This window comes from Tinamus guttatus, unplaced genomic scaffold (genome assembly GCF_059628265.1).
Source record: "Tinamus guttatus ecotype Peru unplaced genomic scaffold, ASM5962826v1 Tinamus_guttatus_pri_ptg000194l, whole genome shotgun sequence".
Taxonomy (NCBI): domain Eukaryota; kingdom Metazoa; phylum Chordata; class Aves; order Tinamiformes; family Tinamidae; genus Tinamus; species Tinamus guttatus.
The window spans coordinates 834,508-854,792 of NW_028288728.1; the positions used below are offsets into that span (position 1 = coordinate 834,508).

The window sequence follows — 20,285 nt, forward strand, 5'->3', positions numbered from 1 at the left end:
ATGGGCGCCGCTTCCCGCGAGCGCGGCCGTTCCGGCGGGCCGCGGGGCATGCCGGGAGCGCCGCGCGCCCCCGCCCCCGCCGCGCTCATGGCGGCGCTCGCGGCGCTGCTGCTGCTGCTGCTGCTGCTGCTGCTGCCGGCGGCGGCGGCGGAGCAGCCCGCGTGGGACCCGGCCGGCTACGTGCTCTACTGCCCGTGCATGGGTGAGCGGGGCGCCGCGCCCGGCCACAACCCGAGCCCCGGCCGCGGTCCCGGCCCCGCTCCCGTCCCGCTCTCTGTCTTCGTTCTCCATCCCCCATCCCCGCGGTCCCGATCCCCTTCCCCATCCCCGCTCCCTATGCCCGATTCTCTCTTCTCGGCCCTACTCCCAATCCCCCCTCTCCGTCCCCGCTTTCCATCCCTGCTCTCCCTCACTACTCCCTATCCCTGCTCCCAAGCCCCAGCCCTGCTCCCTATCCCCATCCCCGATCCTGTCTTCCCAGCACCACTTCCAATTCCCCCTCTTCATCCTCGCTCTCCATCCCCCATCTCCTCGGTCCCGTTCCCCTTCCCCAGCCCTGCTCCCAATCCCCTTCCCTGGTCTTGCTCCTGATCCCTGCTTTCTATCCCCGCTCTCCTTCACTACTCCCTATCCCTGCTCCCAATCCCCTTCCCTGGCTCCGCTCCCGATCCCTGCTTTCTATCCCCGCTCTCCCTCACCACTCCCTATCCCTGCTCCCAATCCCCTTCCCTGGCTCCGCTCCCAATCCCTGCTTTCTATCGCCGCTCTCCCTCACCACTCCCTTTCCCTGCTCCTGATCCCTGTGCCCCAGCCCCGTTCCCCACTCTCCATCCCCAGTCCCCATCCCTGCTCCTCCTGCCTTGGCCCCGCACCCTATCCCTGCTCCTGCTCCCCACACCCCATCCCTGCTCCCCATGCCCCAGCCCCACACCCCATCCTGGCTCCTCGCGCCCTGTGCCCCATTCCCGCTCCTCATCCCGCTGTTTTGGCCCGTGTCGCGCAGGCCGCTTTGGGAACCAGGCCGAGCACCTGCTGGGCGCGCTGGCCTTCGCGCGCGCCCTCAACCGCAGCCTGGCCGTGCCGCCCTGGATCGAGTACCGCCACCAGCGCCCGCCCTACACCAACGTGAGTGCCGCGGCTCGGGAACGCGCTTCGGCACCGCTCCGAGCGCCGGGGGCTCTTCCTCGCGGTGCCGGGCGCGCGGGGTGGCTCCTGCTCGCGTGCGTGCCCTGAGTTGCATTAACCAGAGCTGGTGTTTCTCTGTTATCCACTTAGGCATGAAATTGCCCTGAATGATCCCACATATTCATTCTGTTTCCTATAACTGATTACAACATATCCCACCCTCGTGCCCCTGTGCTCTTCTGGTGGTCCCTGGGGGTTTTTCCGGACCCCTGGTGCTCATCTTTTGGGGTCCTTCTGGTGAACTCTGGTAACTCACCTCCATATATGGTGTCATTTTGGCTCAAAGAGCCCTGGTTTGGCCCCACTGCGCAGTTTCAGCTGCTCCCTTGATGGTACCCTGGTCCTTATCTTCCTCTTCACCCGCTGCTTGCTGTTTTGTCCCTACTCTCATGATGTACCAGCAACAGCAGCAAAAAGCACATCCTGGGGTGCATCCAACGCGGGGAGCGGGGCGGGAGCGGGGCCGGGCGGCTCAGGCTGTCCCTGCCGCCCGCAGCTGCACGTGCCCTACGGCGAGTACTTCGAGCTGGAGCCGCTGCGGCGCTTCCACCGCGTGCTGAGCCTCGAGGAGTTCATGGAGCGCCTGGCGCCCGCGCGCTGGCCCCCAGGCCGCCGCGTCGCCTACTGCTTCGAGGCGGCCGCGCAGCGCAGCGCCGACCGCTCCGCCTGCCCCATGAAGGTGAGTGCCCGCGGGCTCCGCCGCCTCCGTCGTCCCTTTGTCACCGAGCGCGCGGGCTGCGCCGCTGCCAGGGTGTGGGTGCCTTGGGCTTGGCTGTGCAGGAAGGTAAATAAATCCCTACGGAAAAGCTTATCTGCTGCTGGTCCGTGCCCACGTCCCGCCCGTGCGGCGCGTGGACGGTTTGGAGCTGCTGCCCCCAGTGCCAGCTGTGGTGCTGGAGGTTTTCGAGCAGCCTTTTCACTAGTTCCCAGCGGGTTTTTGAAACGTTTCCCGCTCCTTTCCGTGGTGGCGAGGGCCGCTCCGTGCGGCGCTCCCTGCGGAGCTCCCAGCTGCCGGTGCCTCGTCCCGTCGGTGCCGCCAGCCCTGCGCGCGTTACATCATGGAGTGCCCATCTCTCCTCTGCAGGATGGAAACCCCTTCGGTCCCTTCTGGGACCAGTTCAAAGTGGATTTCGATAAGTCTGAGCTCTTCAAGGGAATTTCCTTCAGTGCCGCGTACAAGGACCATTGGATCCAAAGGTACCGGAAGTTGGGAAAATATTTACGGGCCAGTGGAGGGTTTTAAAATTGTGCCCTTACTGTAGGGTCTTGGTCATTTGCAGGGAGGAAATTTAAGTGTTTGTTAAGTAACATAACTGAAAACCTTAATGCCTTTTTTTTTCCTTGAAATACTGGCTGAATGGGCCCTTCCTGCAGACAGTGCTAGGTGTGAGCTCTGTTAGGCTGATGGATTTCTGAGCTGATAATTAACATTTAATGACTGTGTTTATTGATTAAGTGCTTTATTACCCTTCAAAAAGATCTTGGTTCTCAGTTGCTGATCATGAAGCTTTGCAGGTTGCACCATGTTATCAGGGCCACGAGTGACTCTGATCATATCAGTAGGATTGGGTGACAGTTGCTGTAGCCTGGGATGAAAAACATACAGCTCTCGTTGCTTGCTAGTTCGTTACTGCACATGCCAGATTCTTATCTCTGTATTGTCCATCGAGTGCGGTTAATCCCTTTGTTGGGAGGTCGAGGTAAAACGTGGTATCTGAGTCTCTTGCTTCTGTTTACGTGGCGTAACGAGGTGGGTTCATCTGTGTCAAGTGCTGTGTTTTCAAGGGTGCATCATGATTTCCATTGTAACCTTCAAAAAGTCAATGTGCATCGTTCTTTGTGCAAGGTTTCAAACTTGGAATATGCGGCTAAGTCACTTTCTGTGCAGGACTAATGAGCTACCCAGCTAATTAGTTCAGGCCTGACCTTGGCGCCAGTTTTATACGTCCTGTACGAATGTTTGTGTGTTGTTCTGACAGGAGCAGGAGCCCTGTCTGTTCAGCAGATACGGGGAAGGCTTCTGTTCTGCCTGTTTTGAATTCATAGGTTTCCACCATCTGAGCACCCCGTCCTCGCCTTACCTGGAGCTCCAGCCCAGTTCCCAGTCCTGGAGGAGCACCGGCCTCTGCAGAAGTACATTGTGTGGTCTGACAAAATGGTGAAGCAAGGAGAAGCCTATATCCACTCTCTCCTGCTTAGGCCCTACATAGGAATCCACCTGCGCATCGGCTCGGACTGGGTATGACTCTGGGTTACTGCTTGTTGATGTAGTTCCTGTTGTTGTCGTAGGCTGGTCATTCCATGGAAAAGACCATCAAAAAAGGAACTCTCGTTCTGGGATGGTGAAACTCAGCTGGCATTCAGTAACGCGCTGTTTGAGTGGTAGAGATGCTGCTGGGATTCATATTTCAGACAGGCTCTGTGTAACTGTGCCGGCAGCGCAGGGACTTGGTGCTGTTTTCCTTAGCTGCTGCCATTGAAACGTGGTGTTTTCTTTTCTTCTTCCAATAGAAAAATGCTTGTAATATGTTAAAGGATGGGACAGCTGGGCCTCACTTCATGGCTTCTCCTCAGTGTGTGGGCTACGACCGAAACACGGCGGTGCCTCTTACCATGGACATGTGCCTGCCAGGCCTCAAGGAGATCAAGCGCGCTCTCAAGCTCTGGGTGCAAAAGACAGATGCTAAATCTGTGTATATTGCTACTGATTCTGAGCCCTACACCAAGGAAATACAGCAGTTCTTCCAAGGAAAGGTAAATATTTCAGAAACTCATTCTAGCAGGAATGCCCAGTAAAGACTTTCCTTGGTTTCTGCTCTGTAGCTGCCCTAAGCAACACAGTTAGCCATGGAACACGTTTTTGGTGAAACTGAGATGATGTCCTGCAGCTAATGGGAAGCATTAACGTGACCTGTTGTTAAAGAAAAACACAGACCATCTAGCGAGGGAGTCAACGCACTGAGCAGCCATAGGGCTGCGGGTCCTACCTCGAGATACTGGGGGGGATTTGGAGCCTTGTACTAAAATGCAAACTAATAACTGGCTGCTCTGAGAACCTCAGCCTCTTCTCTCCTTGGATGGGCACTTGAGCTGGGTGTTTCCCGCCTCTCTTGCAGTTTAACTCTGAGAGACAGTCTAAAAGGCAGCCAGGATTAGTAAGTTCTGTGACTTTTGCAATATGCCACCCAGGTGTGGGGCCTGTATATCCCAGACAAATCCTAGCATGCTCAAGTGAGTTTTGTTCACAGCAATAAAAATAAAACTAACTTCCTGGAGAACTCTCTCTTCCTTAGAGGTTGAAGAGCATCATCCTGCCAGGCAGTGAAGTTCTCACCGAAAAAATGCTTCAGTTAAATAGTCTTGACTTCATAGAGCAGTTACAGGGCAACTTTAGATAGAATCCATGCCTTTTCCTGTTGTAAATCTATGTTCCCATTTCTAGTGCTATGCTAAAAGCTTTGGATCATACAAATAGATGACTGGTTTAATTTATTTGCCTTATTTTTCCCGTACAGATCAAAGTTGTGAGCTTGCAGCCTGAGGTGGCCCAGATTGACCTGTATATTCTCGGCCAGTCCGATCACTTTATCGGGAACTGCGTCTCTTCGTTCACCGCCTTTGTGAAGCGAGAGCGTGATGTGCATGGAAAACCCTCCTCCTTTTTTGGCATGGACCACCCGCCGAGGTTACGGGATGAATTCTGACCCAAACTGAATTGGGCTTGATAGTTCTCAGAGCTCTGGGCTCACTACCTTGCTGAGGGACCCGTCAAACACCGTTCTGCTGTGTGTAGAGCGCTCAGCCAGACTCTGGCTGTGGACTGATTTTCAATCTTTTTTTTTATAGTTTTCACAGTGATTTTTAGACGGCTCTGGCTGACTTCTCAGTTCTCCCACACTTCTGGCACGAGATCAGACAGAAAGGAAATTTTAAATCATGTAGTTTATAGGAAACTACATAGTTTCCTGTTCTCATTATTTGGGATTTGACAACGATTATGATCAAGCAGCTGCTCAAATTTATTCTCCTTCTTGTTCCCCCTTTTTTTTCCCTCTTAAATCTTTGTCAGTTTACCTAGAGATATTGAGAAGCTGCTTATTGTGCAAAACTGACCATACATTCTCTTTAGCGCACAGTATTTTCAGGAAGATCATGGAAGGCTTGAGAGAAAATCTGGGTTTTATCAAGTATTGCTGCTGCCTTATTAGACCCAAATCACCCGTGTGCCTCAGTTCCCATTCCCCTGGGAAAAGGGGTTTAGCATCTGCTTCCCAGTGGCTTTGTGAGAGTCCAGGCTCATGGAGCTCCCTCCTCTGAGGTGCTGGGGACACGCAGTGGGCTCAGGGTGTGACGTTGTCATTGCCAGTCCAGCCGCCCTTGGTCTCTGCTCTGCCCTGGGGAAGGAGGGTTTAGGGGTAATTTTTGTAGACAGTCTTGAATGGAAACTGGGGGCTTTGTAGCTGTTAATTTAAGGTGGATGTTGATGGTAGAAATGTAACTTTTTAAATAATTTTTTATTTTGAGTTAAGAATTAGTGTAGGTTGAAGTATGTCTTATCTAGGTCCATGTTAATGGTTTTCTGATTTTTGTTGTGTAAAATAATCCCTCTGACAACAGTAGGATTATTTCCCATTGTAGCTTTCTGCAGAAAATGTTAGCTAATAGCGGAACAATAAGCACAAGAAAAATCAGCTTGACCTAGTACAGTTTGGTGCTAGTAATGGTGATAATCCCTGTTAAATCTCAATTTGACTGATGTCTGTAGTTATTCCAAAGACTTTTCAAAGGCTGAGTGTAGAATTTACTGTTTACTTGTTAAAAATGGTGAGTAGTTAAAGCTGTGGGGCCGTGGTGGCTTCCTCTGATGGGATCTTATGATCTATGTAACGCGCTCTCAGAGCGTTTACTTGGGGTTAATTCTGAATGCCTCTTCTTTTCTTTTTTTTTTTTCCCTCTCCCTTGGGAAGTGTTCCTGTGGCTTGAAGGAATTTGAAGGTTCACAGGAGCAAAAGAGGCCAAGTGGAAGGAGTTACCTGCGCTGTTAGGGTGGCATGAACTTGTGTCTTGATTCCTCAGCGCTGCTTTCCAGAAACGCGTGGGCTTTGGCTGTTGCAGGGAATCTAGCAGTTAGGTCGTGCTGTAGGTGAGCAATGAGCTGACATCAGGTACATGTTTTTGGCTAAAGCACGGGCAGTTTCTGTAGCTGAAGGCTGCTGTTGAGGAACGCGAGGTCGGGAGATGGCTGGTGGCCGGGAACGGCGTCTGCGGCGGAGAGGCCCTCGCTCCAGGATGTTCCCCAGTCCATACACAGCCGCTCATCCTGCATATTCCGTTTTTTCTTACACTATTCTTCCCTAATGTGGGCAAAACATAAGCTTCAGACTCACGATCAGTCATCCACGCCTGGAAAACTGTTAAACGTGCAGCCCTATCAGCCGCTCTCCCTCTGCCCGCTCCGCATGCTGCCCCGCCGAGTTAGAGGCATCGATGAGGAGGGGGAATCTGCACAAAATGGCGATTTTCACCAGCAAGATGGAGGTGGCCCAAGTCTCGCTGATGGTCACCAGTTTTAGTCTCCCTGTGGTGCTGTGAAAGGGTGCTGGGGGGCTGCCTCGCTGTGCTCGCGCCTTCCCAGCGGGCTGGACTGCTAGGGGGCAAGCAAAAATAAAGCCAATTTTGTATTTTTGTACCAGTAATGCAGAGTGAAGCTGGTGCCTGTGTCAGTGCGTGGGCCTGGGCTCCCCAGCCCCCTCTTTGCTGCCCCTGTGCTGCTCCCCCTGCGGCGGTTCTGGGGGGTCCCCTTTGTCTGGGGAGGGAGAAAGAGGGCCCTGGGCCGCCGGGGGTAGTGGCAGTGCCTGGGGGTGGTGGCGGCCCCATTCTTCCCGTCCCGGAGACCCGGCCGGATGCCTCCGCGCAGGGTCCGGTCCCGTGAAGGGTGCAGCGTTCGGTCCGGTCCCGCGGGGGGTGCAGCGCTCGGTCCGGCCCGGCCCGGCCCGGTCCGGTCCATCTGGACCGGTGTGTGTGGGGGGGCGTTGCTAGGGAAGCGGCGTGGCGCTGCCCCGCCCTGTCGCTAGGGAAGTGCGCCGGTTGCCAGGCGGCGGTCGCTAAGGAAGTCCTGGCTTGGGGGCGGGCGCGCGCGTTGCCAAGGAAGTGCGCGGGGGGGGCGGCGGGCCCGCCCCGCCGTATCCGGTGCGGCGGCAGCGAGGCGGCCGGGCGGGGGCTCCATGGTGACGGCGCAGGTGAGGCCGGGTCGGGGCGGCTGCTGCTGGGGCCGCGCTGCGCGCCGGGACCGGGGCGGGACCGGGGACCGGAGCGGGGAGGGAGGGAGGAAGGGAGGCAGGGAGCGGCCCTCGCAGCCGCGGCTGTGAAAGCGGCCCCGCGGCGGCCGCTCGCACGGGCCTGGCCCGCTCCTGCCGAGGCACGCGCTGTGCGGGGTCAGCGCTGCCGTGGGCACGCGCGTGTGGCGAGGGCGGGAGTGTCCCCGTGTGCACACGCGTGTGGCAGGGACAGGAGTGACCCCGTGTACACACACGTGTGGCAGGGATACGAGTATCCCCGTGTGCACACACATGCGGCAGGGTTATGAGTGTCCCTGTGTGCACACATGTGGCAGGGATACGAGTATCCCCGTGTGCACACACATGTGGCAGGGTTATGAGTGTCCCTGTGTGCACACACGCGTGGCAGGGATACAAGTGTCACCGCGTGCACACATGTGGCAGGGATATGAGCGTTCCCGTGTGCACACACGTGTGACAGGGATATGAGTGTCCCTGTGTGCACATGCGGCCACCCAGGGCACCGTCTTGCCCACACGCGCGTGCAGGTTGCGGGGCACCAAGCGCTCTGTGCCTCCCAGCTCAGTCCACGGGGCCGTTTCACCCCACGCTGTCCTGAAGGAGCCTCGTCGCGGAGGGGAGGGTTTGGTGGCATCAGGGAGCTGGAAGCGAGAGGGACAGCGGTGACAGTGTGTGGCCGTCACAGCAAGGAGACGGAGCCCACAGCGTGGGGCCTGTGAAATCTGCGCCCAGGCAGTGCTGTCCACACGTGCCTGCTGCTCCTTCAGCCTCCAGGTGCCTCTGAATAACTCTGGAAAAGACAGCAGACAATAGAAGGATAATAAGATTTGTTTAATTGTAGCCAACATCTCTTAGAAAGCCGCGCTACTTATCTAAATAGTATTTTGGCTATTAAGCTTGCTATAATAAATTAAGGCTTCTCTTTCCTGAACTTGTGCCTAATTTAATTGTTTGCCAATGTGAACGTTCAGCACAATAGTGCAGGCAGGTGAAGCCTCATTTGTTATATGAACTTAACCGGGGAAAAAAAATGGCCTGGTGTTTTTGGAGCAGTGGGATTATCTCAGGTAAATAGGGAATAAGCATATATTTGGGAGTGTAATTACTCATGAGGAGTAGAGGCAGAGTTGCTTTTTCTGTGCGGATCAGCCAGCAGGGAGGTTTGATCTGGGGCTGTCGGTCGGTCGGGAGCCGTGTCCCTGTTCATGGTGCAGCAGCACCCTCGGATCCCTGGAGCGGGCTGGATTCCATGTGCAGCTTGTCAAGCCCTTTGGGAGGGCTGTCCGGTCTGGTCACCTCCGCAGACCTTCCTCTTCTTCCCCTTCAACTACCAAAGGCTTTGGTGGGAATTACAAGGGAGCGTTGTCCTGAGGGAAAGCCCTGAGGACACCGAGGGAATTCCAGAGGTCATATTGACTTTCCAAACAGGTTATTAACTATGTTTAGTTGTTGCCCTGATGTTATTTTTGGTGGAGCCTGACATAAGGATATTGGGGTAGAAATGTGCTGCTTGCTTTCCCAGTCCTCTCGCTCTGCTCCTGACGTTCTGTCACGTTGTTCGAGAGCATCTCCTGAGACAATGTGCAATTACTGATTAAAAAAAGACCCAAAAAACCCATAGGTGAAATATCTCAGTTTTGCTGCAGATCCAGCTGATAGTGGAGTAGCAAGAAAGTCCTGAGGAGGCCAAACCGAATGTGTTTCAGTACTGCCTGGGATTTCCACGTGGTATTTGTTCCACATTTACTTGCACTGTGTGCAAATATTCAAGATCCTACCTGAAAAAAAAACTTTTTTTAGCGCTTATTAGAACTTCCCTCGTTGCAACAGTCCGTGCAGTTGCAGGTCTCCGTGTAAGGCTGCCGCTTAGCTAGGACACAGTCGCCTTGTCCCGGTTGAAGGGCGCTCCCCGTGCGGGTGGCTGGTTCGTCTCTACAGCAGAGTCAGGAACAGCCGGATCCGCAAGCGGGATTGGTGCGACGTGAGGTTAGTCTGATGGGGAATCTTGGAAAGCCGATGGCACTGGAGCGGGCGGTGTGGCAGGTGGGAATGCACTCTGGAGCGGGAACGTGCAATGAGCTTCGCTCCGGAGTGGGAATGCGCAGTGTGCTTTGCTCTGGAGTGGAAATGTGCAGTGAGCTTCACTCCAGAGCAGGAATGCGCAATGAGCTTTGCTCTGGAGTGGGAACGCACGATGTGCTTTGCTCTGGAGTGGGAACGCATGGTGAGCTTTGCTCCGGAGTGGGAACGCACGGTGTGCTTTGCTCCGGAGTGGGAACGCACAATGTGCTTTGCTCTGGAGTGGGAACGCACGGTGTGCTTTGCTCCGGAGTGGGAACGCACAATGTGCTTTGCTCCGGAGTGGGAACGCACGGTGTGCTTTGCTCCGGAGTGGGAACGCACAATGTGCTTTGCTCTGGAGTGGGAACGCACGGTGTGCTTTGCTCCGGAGTGGGAATGCGCAGTGTGCTTCGCTCCGGAGCGGGAATGCGCGGTGAGCTTCGCTCCGGAGCGGGAATGCGCGGTGAGCTTCGCTCCGGAGCGGGAATGCGCGGTGTGCTTCGCTCCGGAGCGGGATTTACGGAGCAGCCCGTTCAAAGTATGTTGTCAAAGGAAAGGTGCTGGCATAGCTGCTGTGAAGCGGTTCTGCTCGCAGGGTTTGGGACAGGTGGGATTGTCTTCTGTTTCCCCTGACCAACAGCTGCGTGAGCTCGAGCCGGGGAGGTTCCTGGTGTGAATGTGCAGAGCCTGCCTGCAAGATCGGTCACGCGAGAGGAAGGACAGGGTGAGCTCCTGTTATGGAGTGCTTTAGCATTCCTTTAATACAATTTTTGTATGAAAGGAGCTACAATCCCCCTTCTAAAGCTGAGAAAGGCAGCTGCTGGCAGTGTCCTGCGCCCAGCACGCTCTGGGTGCCCTGGGGTGACAGCACGTGTGGCAGGTCATCCCATCGCCCTCGGCTCTCTGGAGAGCCCTACCTGGGGACATTGCCCTCCCTTTTGCGTGGGTGAATGGGATTTTGCAGCAGATCCAAAGCGCCATCGCTCCTGACAGAGGCATTTTGGCCAGGATGGAGCGGCTGCGAGCAGAGCACGGCCCAGACCGTGAGGATGTGTCCCTGCGTTGGTCCCCCTCGTGGGCAGTGCTAGAAGTGACTTCCAGTTTTGTGGCACCAGAGATCTGACTTTACGGCCCTGAACAGCCGTTCTGGGGTGCCACAAATGTGGGTTCCCCTGGCATTCCAGGCAGCACCAGTTGCCAACTAAGGTCAGTGCCTGCCTCGTTGGAGCCCTTGCGGTAGTTGGCAGCATTAGGAGGTGGCGCCGTGCGTGCCTCTTCCACGTGTCCTTTGCAGGGAGCTGGACTGCAAGGCTGCGTGCATATTTTTGAAGAGCAGTTATCCTTTGTCACTTGAGTCTTTGTCACTCAATAAAGTTAACTTTATTTTCCCCCACTGCAGGAGTGCAGAATGTGCAGGAGCCCTGATGCCCTGGGAACGGAGCCAGGGGGAACTGGTTTGATCTTTGTCTGAGCAGTGTCCAAAGGGAACACCTATTGCTGTATCTAGGCTTTGGGAACGTGACTGAAAAAGTTTCCGTACAGAGGACAGAAAAGTCCCTGGGCTGCGTTCGGAGATCTGTGTTCCTTAACAAAGCCAGCTAGGAGTTGGAAACCCTGCCGACACCTCCCATAGTGTGCACAGGGGACTGGCAAGGTTATCACAGTGTCTCATGAGGATGAAAGCGTCTCCTCCGCAGACGGGCGGCTCCAGAGGTGCCGTGTTTTCTGCCCTCGCTCTGCGGCCCTGGGGACAGCTGAGGCACCCTATGTGCACGGCCAATTCCTTTCAAGAGCCTCTCCATGGCACAGAGTTATTTTCTTTACTAGTTTAGAAAGCATTATTACTGTCCTGAGGATCCCTGCCACTTGTAAAGATATGATTCGCTCCTGCTCCTTTGCAGCACGGCTTGTATAAATGATGCTGATTGACACGCAGGCTTTTGTGACATAATGTTGTGTCAGTTTAGCGCTTTTAACAGTTTTTTTTCTTGTACATTAAGTTGTGAGGGATTCTGAAGCATAAAAATAATGAATGCAAATGCCGCTCAAATAGATGAGCTGAATCTTTGGCTTTTGTCACCCGCTGAAAAGTGCATTCACATATTCCTCTTGTGTTTCTTTTTCTTAGGTTCCCAGTATTGGATCATCCGTTGGTCAGGTCACACCAGCCGCAGAGCTGCTGTCATGTCCAAGTTAAAGAGCTCCGAGTCCGTGAGGGTGGTGGTGCGATGCCGGCCGATGAACAGCAAAGAGAAGACGGCCTCGTACGAGAAAGTCGTTAACGTGGATGTCAAATTAGGGCAGGTCTCAGTGAAGAATCCAAGGGGAACAGCTCATGAACTGCCCAAAACTTTCACCTTTGATGCTGTGTATGACTGGAATTCCAAACAGGTTGAACTCTACGATGAGACCTTCAGACCTCTTGTGGACTCTGTTTTGCAAGGATTTAATGGGACAATCTTTGCATATGGACAAACTGGGACAGGGAAAACATACACCATGGAAGGAGTGCGTGGTGATCCCGAAAAAAGAGGGGTCATCCCCAACTCATTTGACCACATCTTCACCCACATCTCTAGATCTCAGAATCAACAGTACTTAGTTAGAGCCTCTTATTTGGAAATATACCAAGAGGAAATCAGAGACTTGTTATCAAAGGATCAGTCCAAGAGGCTGGAGCTGAAGGAGAGACCCGACACGGGTGTGTATGTCAAGGACCTGTCCTCCTTTGTTACGAAGAGCGTCAAAGAGATAGAGCATGTCATGAACGTGGGAAACCAGAACCGCTCGGTGGGTGCCACCAACATGAACGAGCACAGCTCTCGTTCCCACGCCATCTTTGTGATCACCATTGAGTGCAGCGAGTTAGGGCTGGACGGAGAGAACCACATCCGTGTCGGCAAACTGAACCTGGTGGACCTTGCAGGGAGCGAGCGCCAAGCGAAGACCGGGGCGCAGGGGGAGAGGTTAAAGGAAGCCACTAAAATCAATCTCTCCCTGTCAGCTTTGGGCAATGTTATCTCTGCCCTCGTAGATGGCAAAAGCACCCACATTCCGTACCGGGACTCCAAACTAACCCGGCTTCTTCAGGACTCCTTAGGTGGCAATGCCAAGACTGTGATGGTGGCCAATATAGGCCCTGCCTCTTACAATGTAGAGGAAACACTTACCACACTGAGATATGCCAATCGTGCCAAAAACATCAAAAACAAGCCAAGAGTCAACGAGGATCCAAAGGATGCTCTGCTGCGAGAGTTCCAGGAGGAAATCGCTCGGCTAAAAGCCCAATTGGAGAAACGGTCTGTTGGCAAAAGAAAGAGGAGGGAGAGGAGGAGAGATGGTGGGGAAGAGGAGGAGGATACTGAAGAGGGTGAGGATGACGGGGACGACAAAGATGACTATTGGAGGGAACAACAAGAAAAATTAGAGATTGAAAAGAAAGCTATTGTTGAGGATCACAGCTTGGTAGCAGAAGAAAAGATGAGACTGCTGAAGGAGAAGGAGAAGAAAATGGAGGACCTGAGGCGAGAGAAAGAAGCAACAGAAATGCTGAGTGCTAAAATCAAGGTAGAATTCTTTCTGTCAGAAGGGAATTTAGGGTTCTGGGGAGAATGGCAAATTTCCCAGTTTCAAAACAGTGATGAGTTAAGCTTAAGTCAGAAGATTTTAAAATAATTATTTCTAGATAGAAGCTGAAATTATTTTAATTTGCACTGTTAATTTCATACTTCAACATTCACAAGTTGCTTTGTTTTTATGTGCTGTTCTTATAGGATCTTAAGCAATCAGCAGAACAAAATGTGATGATAAATCTTTTTTACAAGCCATAGCACAAAAATGCTTCATTCTGGAATGAATTATTAAAAAGTTTGGTGGTTGTTGTGTTTTCCATGAGCGTTTGCATTTTAGTTCTTCAAGCTTGCCACACATTGCAGCAGCGTGTGATTCTAAGCAAGTTACTGTTTTGTTAATGTTACAGTTTTATAGGTATTTCAAGAAATAGTAATTCTTGAAGCAGGTGACTTAACCAGGATGCTAGGTAAGGGAGCTGCAATCATAAGAAGTTGTATACACAGGAGAAACGGTTGTATTCTGTGGAAAGGATTGATTAGATGGTCCCCGGGGGAGAAACTGAAGACCTTTTCTTTCTTTTTCTCTTTAGGCAATGGAAAGCAAGCTTCTGGTGGGAGGGAAAAATATTGTGGATCACACAAATGAACAGCAGAAAATCTTGGAACAGAAACGTCAGGAAATTGCGGAACAGGTACGAGAAAGAACATTTGTTGTATCTGCAGAACTTTCCTGGAACACTATATTGGGAGAAACTGTAAATGAATTCGCCCAAGATTAACCCTGAAATTTGTTTAATAGCAATCCTTAATTTCAGAAGAAAGGGGAAGTGGCTGGAAATATCTCTGTGTGATGAACTAATTGGAAGACCCCAGAGAGTGACAGTTCAGCACTTAGCTCAAGGGAGGGATATTCACTGTGGGATAAAAGTTGGTTTTGTCTTACGCATTTTTCTTGATGATTGTTTAACTGAAATGTCTAGTATGGATTGATAAGAAGGAAGAAAGAATCTAAACACAGCATTTAATTCCTTTAATTGAAGCCTGAGCACTTATTCACACTACCTGATGACAATTCTAATAGGCCCTTCAGCAAAGTAAAGATCAAGAAGAGCACTTGGTATTTCTGGGGCAGGAAATAGGAAGAGCTAGAAGCTAAAGCAAAAGCCCTGAATCCCAGGGAAGTAAAAATACCTTGAGTGTTGGCTTCATGCATGTCAGGTGCAGTTGTGGTCTCTAATATAGTATATCATGTTTTTAGAAACGTCGGGAGCGAGAAATTCAACAACAGATGGAAAGTCGGGATGAGGAAACACTGGAACTGAAGGAGACCTATAGTTCTTTACAGCAAGAGGTGGATATAAAGACCAAAAAGCTCAAAAAGGTAAATCAATAAATAAATAAGTAAAAATCCATGCACAGTGGGTTAGGAAAAACTCAAGGTGTATGTGAAAGTGAGGAAAACTGAGGAGTTATAACTTTGACTCTTCTTGTTTGTGCCAGTTATTTTCCAAGCTGCAGGCTGTGAAGGCTGAGATCCATGATCTCCAAGAAGAGCACATCAAGGAGCGTCAGGAATTGGAACAAACCCAGAATGAGCTCACCAGGGAGCTAAAGCTAAAGTAAGTCCCAACACTTCCCTGCCTGCCGTTAACTCCAACAGAGAAAGTTTCTTTGGATGGGGAGTGGAAGGAGGGAGAGCATTCCACATGCTTGCAAAACGAGATTTGAGCATAGGAAACATTAGTATTACTCTGTGGAAGACGAGTGGTGAGGTAGGTCAACCATTGATTTTCCTGTGTATTTTCCATTTTTTGTGTTTGCCTACAGACACTTGATTATTGAAAATTTTATTCCCCTGGAAGAAAAGAATAAGATCATGAACAGATCGTTCTTTGATGAAGAGGAGGACCAATGGAAACTGCATCCCATAACCCGTCTAGAGTGAGTGTTATCCTAAACTTTTTCTTAGGCTGGGATTATAGGTCATGTCAAGCAAGCCCCCGGGTTGTCAAGAGTTACCCTGACAGAGAGATTGAACTGAGATTTAAACTGACCCTCTCTTTTTTACTGCGTTATAAAATAAAGTTCTTATTCTTCTTAGTAGACTGATTAAAACAGGACTGTAGCCTTAAGAAAACTCTTGGAATTTTCCAGGTGATCCCAATAATTATATGTAATTTAGATACAATTTTGCATTTGCCGTTAAAAGGGCATAAATCCATATTATATTTCTTTCCCATTTTAAACAAGAAAGCTCTCAGAAATGATTGTTCAAGAGCTGTGGATAGATCTGACCTTCTACACAGGAAATTCCCTAGAGCAAATTTAGAAAATTGGATGCAACTGAACATATCTGTGGTTTGTGGGGTAAAAATATGTAGAAATCCTCTGTGTTGTTGGGGAACAGATAAGACAGGATAACTATCTCACCTCATTGTCTCTGGTTGTAGAAGATATTGTGGAGGACTGTTCCTAGAAATGTAGCGTTGATGTTTTCTGCCCACTTGGGACATATTTCCTTGTGGGATTTGCACGTGTTTTCACTTACGTAGTCAAAGAGGAGTTTTGGTCTTGGTGTGTAATGGACTGAGTGTCATCCTTGTTTTGCAGTAACCAGCAGATGATGAAAAGACCAGTCTCAGCTGTAGGGTACAAGAGGCCATTGAGCCAGCACGCCAGGACATCCATGATGATCCGTCCAGAAGCCCGGTACAGGGTAAGCCTGGGTGCGGTTACAGCCTTCAATATTCCCGTTCCCGATCAGAGGGGGCATGTGGATTCTGAGGTTTGATGGTTCTTTTTTATGGGATGTAAATTTTGAGTGCCTTCTCTCTATTTATAAAGTACTTTAGAATAAGCTCATGGAGGGAAAGATTCATTCGCATGAGAATGTGGAGCCTTTGTCTCTGCTTCTGCTTTCTCAGGCAGAGAATATTGTATTACTGGAGCTCGACATGCCTAGCCGAACCACGAGGGACTATGAGGGTCCAGCCATCGCCCCCAAAGTTCAGGCTGCACTAGAAGCTGCTCTGCAGGATGAAGATGAGATACAGGTGGACGCTTCAACCTTTGAGAGCACTTCAAATAAGAAATCAAAGTCCAGGTAAGCTGAATTTTTAACAAGCAGGCTAGCTAACAGTAGAGGGGTGAATACTGCTGCCTCTGTCTGCGCTTGTCAATAAGGCTGAATTGGCTGTAAAGCAGAGACAGAGAGAGGGGAATGTAGGACAGAAGAGAAAGATGAGAGTGGTTAGAGAATAAATCCAGTAAAATTTGTCAGCTTTGGGGAGATTAATTTTGATGAGTAACAAGTGACATTGTTGGGTTTTTTTGTTTATTTTTTCGTTTTTACTTCTTCAGGCCTAAAACTGGAAGGAAATCAGGGGGATCCTCTTCAGCAGGCACCCATAGTTCTCAGCTTTATCCACAGTCACGAGGGCTGGTTCCAAAGTAAACCCAGCAGCTCCTCTCCAGGGTGTGTGCAGCCTTTGCCTCCTGAGAGCAGAGACAAGTAAAATCCTGCAGCGAGAACTCCCGGCCAGACTCCAACCCCCTGCCCTGGCCATGGCCTCTTGGCTGTTTAACTGACTTGTGCCAGCCCAGGTGCACTGAGCCACAGGAAGATACGTGTTTGCAATTCAGCAGTTGGCCTCTGTGGGAAACAGATTTTAGTTAGGCGATCAGAAATGCATGAGGTACGTTACCGTGTGTCAGCAGCGATGGGAAGCATGGGGATCACCTCACAGCGTCACCGTCTCTCCTTCTGCACTAGCCCTTCTTGCTGCACTGGGCTTTATTTTTTTATTTTTTTATTTTTTTCTGTTGGGCAATAAGAAGATAGAGTTGAAGGTCATCTCCACAGAACCACCGCTACATGCAGAACTTCATAGTGAGAACCTAATGCAGTTAAAAAGCAGAGGGTATATCCAAGCTAGATGTCTTTTTTTTTTTTTTTCTTCCTGCTTAAAAGACTGGCATCATCATTTGGGATTAATAAATTGGTCTGAACAGCCAGGATGGCAGCTGTCATCACGCACTCACAGCTAGATAGCTAGGCCTCCTTGTACAAATGTAGAACAAAAAGGGGTCCTGGGAGCATCTCTGTGCCCTCTGGAAAGGAAGCAATAGAAACTGAAATCCTTTACTTGTTTACAGGCCTAAGTTAAGAGCTGCTCTAAACTGACCTCCCCTGGCGTTACCCTGTCAGTAGGAACCACCTCGACAAGGAAGGCACCTGCAGCCCAGCGGCAGCACCGCAGCTCTACTCCTCCCTCTGCCCCTGGCATTTTAAGCCAATCTCCATTTGACCCTTTAAACTTGGGGTGGTGGGTGGCTGTTTTCCCACATCTCCCACTGTTCCTATGAGATGGAGCCTTGGCTTGGAGCCTTCTTCCTGGCAGGCTCACAGGGCTGACTCTACTCTCCCGTTTAGGCTGGGCAAAGAGCAGTTCCTTGGTGTGAAGCTGTCTCTGAGTGCACTGTTCTTGTATGTATGGAGCCTGCCCTTGGTGCCTAAGGAGGCCAAGGCGTCGAGTCCTTCTATGTCTCACCTGTTCCGCACTACAGCTCTTCCCTTTCCACCTCCCAGAGCACGCGGGGCTGGTGGGAATGAAGGCCCCACGTATCCAAGTCTCAGTGATGGAATCTGGCGTTAATTCCGGGGGTTGCACTTTGAAACAAGGGAGGACGAGCTCCTGCTTTCGAGGGTCTCTTTCTAAAGCTGCCCGATGACTGAAGCAGGCCATGACGCTGCGGGCTCATGCAGCCGGGGAGGAGGTGGAGCTGCAGCAAGGTGCTCCTGTCTAGTGTCTCACAGCTCTGCTGTCCGTTTTAGTTCCGTGTGTGTTGAGACTTGGGATGTTACTTTTCCTGGTTGCTGTTGGCTGTCATCCTATGAATGTTTTTACCTGTTTCCTCTCCCTCACTGATGACTTCCTCCAGACTGACATGCGCGAGGGTGTGAGGACTTGCCTGGGTGTAGAAATGCTCTCGTGTGTGGACTCTCCCTTGTGTGCTCGTTACGAATCCGCCGAGTGACTCGTCCAGGCTGGAGAGCTCCATGGAATCTGACCCCGTGAGCAGAAGGCCCCGGCGCGCAGCAGAGCTCACCTGCATCCTGCGGGCACGATGCCTCGGTGAGCTGGCTGCCCGCTGGGCCCAGGGGAAATTCTGCCTCAGCTGCTTTGATTCATGGAGTGCTTTTCTGGATCACCAGATTAATATATATATATTTTAGTTTTGGTGGAGGAAAGAGGGGTTTCCCTATAGCTGAAAGAGTAGCAATCTGACAGATTTCTTTCAACCTGAAAATGGAAACCTGGCCTAATCTTTCTTTCTGTAAACCACTATTTATGTACAGAGAGTCCTTTAATTGGCTCTTGTTGCATAACATAGTGTCACCTCCTTTCCCTCTCCCTGCTTTTCCCCTCTATCACATAATCTTCTGTACTGCAGCATTTTAAAAAGATAATTGTATGGTTTAACTGAAATGAAACAAGGGGGTTCTACAACCTAAAAAAGCAACATAGTACATATACACATATATGTACCTATCTGTGTACACATATGTTTCTATATGAATATGCATGCACAGACACAATTGTGTTTGCACATGTGCACACTTCTTCGGTCACTGCTATTCCACAGGGAATTCTGTATTGGCACAAAAGCTGAAAACTCCCCTTGTGGCAGGTATTGGTACAGTGGAAATCACAGTGCAAACCCAAACTGTTCTCGTTTTAGTGTTAATAAACTAGCTGGTTAATATGTCAGAAAGGCTCTGCTTTTAATTTTGTAGAAATTCATTAGCAAGGTGAAAGAAATTCAATAGGATGGAAAAAAGAATAAAATTGGATATTTAGTCAGTGTATTTATATCAGAGCTGTGGATAGAGATGTGGTTAGTGTATTCATGGGCAATCTCAGATTGTTACAGAGCTCTTAGACTCTCATTTTGGTTGACTTACCCATGAACAGATAGGCAGAGGCACTGATACCAAGATAATATTTATTGTTATAGCTCTAGAAAACGTCCTGAGTTCTGGTGTGAAGTTTTTTAAAAAGATCCTGCCGAGTTTGCGTCTCCCTGGGCGTTATCTGCCCCATCTGGGCTTCCTGCAGGGTAACAGCCAAGGACAGGAAATCCAGCAGGCTCCTGGAAGAGGCCCTTGGACAGTGTGTGTACTTGGAGACTCTTCACAGGAAGGCTTAAAATCCTTCTCCTCTTTGCTCTTGTCTGTATAATGGGATCTGAAAAGGAAGCATAGGAATTAAAGCACTTTCTTAAAATCCTTAATATAGGTTGGATTGCCTTTTAAAAAATATTTGCATGCTGCTTGAATCGTCAAACCACACACTTCTGTCCCAGCATTCTGGACTACACTGACGCGTTACACAGATCAGGCGTCTCTTCTAGAGGGCTTTTGTTCCTGCGGATGTAGGAAACCTGCCTTCACCCAGCACAGGGCGTTCGGCGGCTTTGAGACACCTCTACACTGGGCCTGTCCTCTCCTCTCCTCTGTTTGCCATGCACTGGGGCTTAGAGGAAGCAGTGTGACTCTTGGACGTGCTTCTGCTGGGTCAAAACGCCAGCTGGAAGGACATAACCTGCAAAGCCATAACTAGACGCCGGATGGGGCCGAATGAGAGCGCTCGTCCCGTTTGCGCTGTACAGGGTGGGTTTCACCCTCCAGGCGCCCACACCTTCTCCAGGCTCCCCCTTTCTGCAGTGTGGAGCCCAGGGCTCTCCTCACGTCCACGGGGCGCCTCGCAGCCCCCTGGAGATCCACTGACCTTGGCCTTCTCCTAGGTGACCTGTAGACAAGGAACCTGTCAATAGTTCTGTCCATAGGTTTTACAGCTTATATTTATTTGTATCATCTCTTTCTTTTTTTTTGTCTAGGAATGTAAAAGTGATCCTCAAATACGACGTGTAATAAAGGTTTATGGCATCTATGAGAACGCGCCCTCTTTTTTGGTATTTCCAAGTGAAAGCTGACCTCATTCACCATGTGTGTTACTGAACCCCATGCGTTCTGCTTCCGCAGAGAGACCGTTTCAGAGCAGGGCAAGTTCCCACCCGAAGGGCAGGGTGTAAAGGCGCGGGGCCCGCTGCTTCCGGCGGGCGGGAAGGGGGGGGGCTCTGCGCATCCGGGGGCACCGAGCGCGCC

General features: G+C 50.9%; 2 protein-coding genes across 2 annotated transcripts; both read left to right on the plus strand.

Moving 5' to 3' along the window:
- POFUT1 (protein O-fucosyltransferase 1) lies at nucleotides 1-4,930 on the plus strand. The gene is made up of 7 exons (XM_010218517.2): nucleotides 1-202; nucleotides 1,004-1,125; nucleotides 1,682-1,864; nucleotides 2,270-2,382; nucleotides 3,232-3,424; nucleotides 3,697-3,939; nucleotides 4,701-4,930. The coding sequence occupies exons 1-7, from the start codon at nucleotides 1-3 to the stop codon at nucleotides 4,887-4,889; spliced, it is 1,245 nt and encodes a 414-aa protein (XP_010216819.2). The 3' UTR covers nucleotides 4,890-4,930.
- A 2,428-nt stretch (nucleotides 4,931-7,358) lies between these two features.
- Nucleotides 7,359-17,127, plus strand: KIF3B (kinesin family member 3B). The gene is made up of 9 exons (XM_088523571.1): nucleotides 7,359-7,424; nucleotides 11,674-13,112; nucleotides 13,708-13,809; nucleotides 14,376-14,498; nucleotides 14,618-14,736; nucleotides 14,945-15,058; nucleotides 15,728-15,833; nucleotides 16,042-16,220; nucleotides 16,478-17,127. The coding sequence occupies exons 2-9, from the start codon at nucleotides 11,730-11,732 to the stop codon at nucleotides 16,569-16,571; spliced, it is 2,220 nt and encodes a 739-aa protein (XP_088379697.1). The 5' UTR covers nucleotides 7,359-7,424; nucleotides 11,674-11,729; the 3' UTR covers nucleotides 16,572-17,127.
- Nucleotides 17,128-20,285: the final 3,158 nt, after the last annotated feature.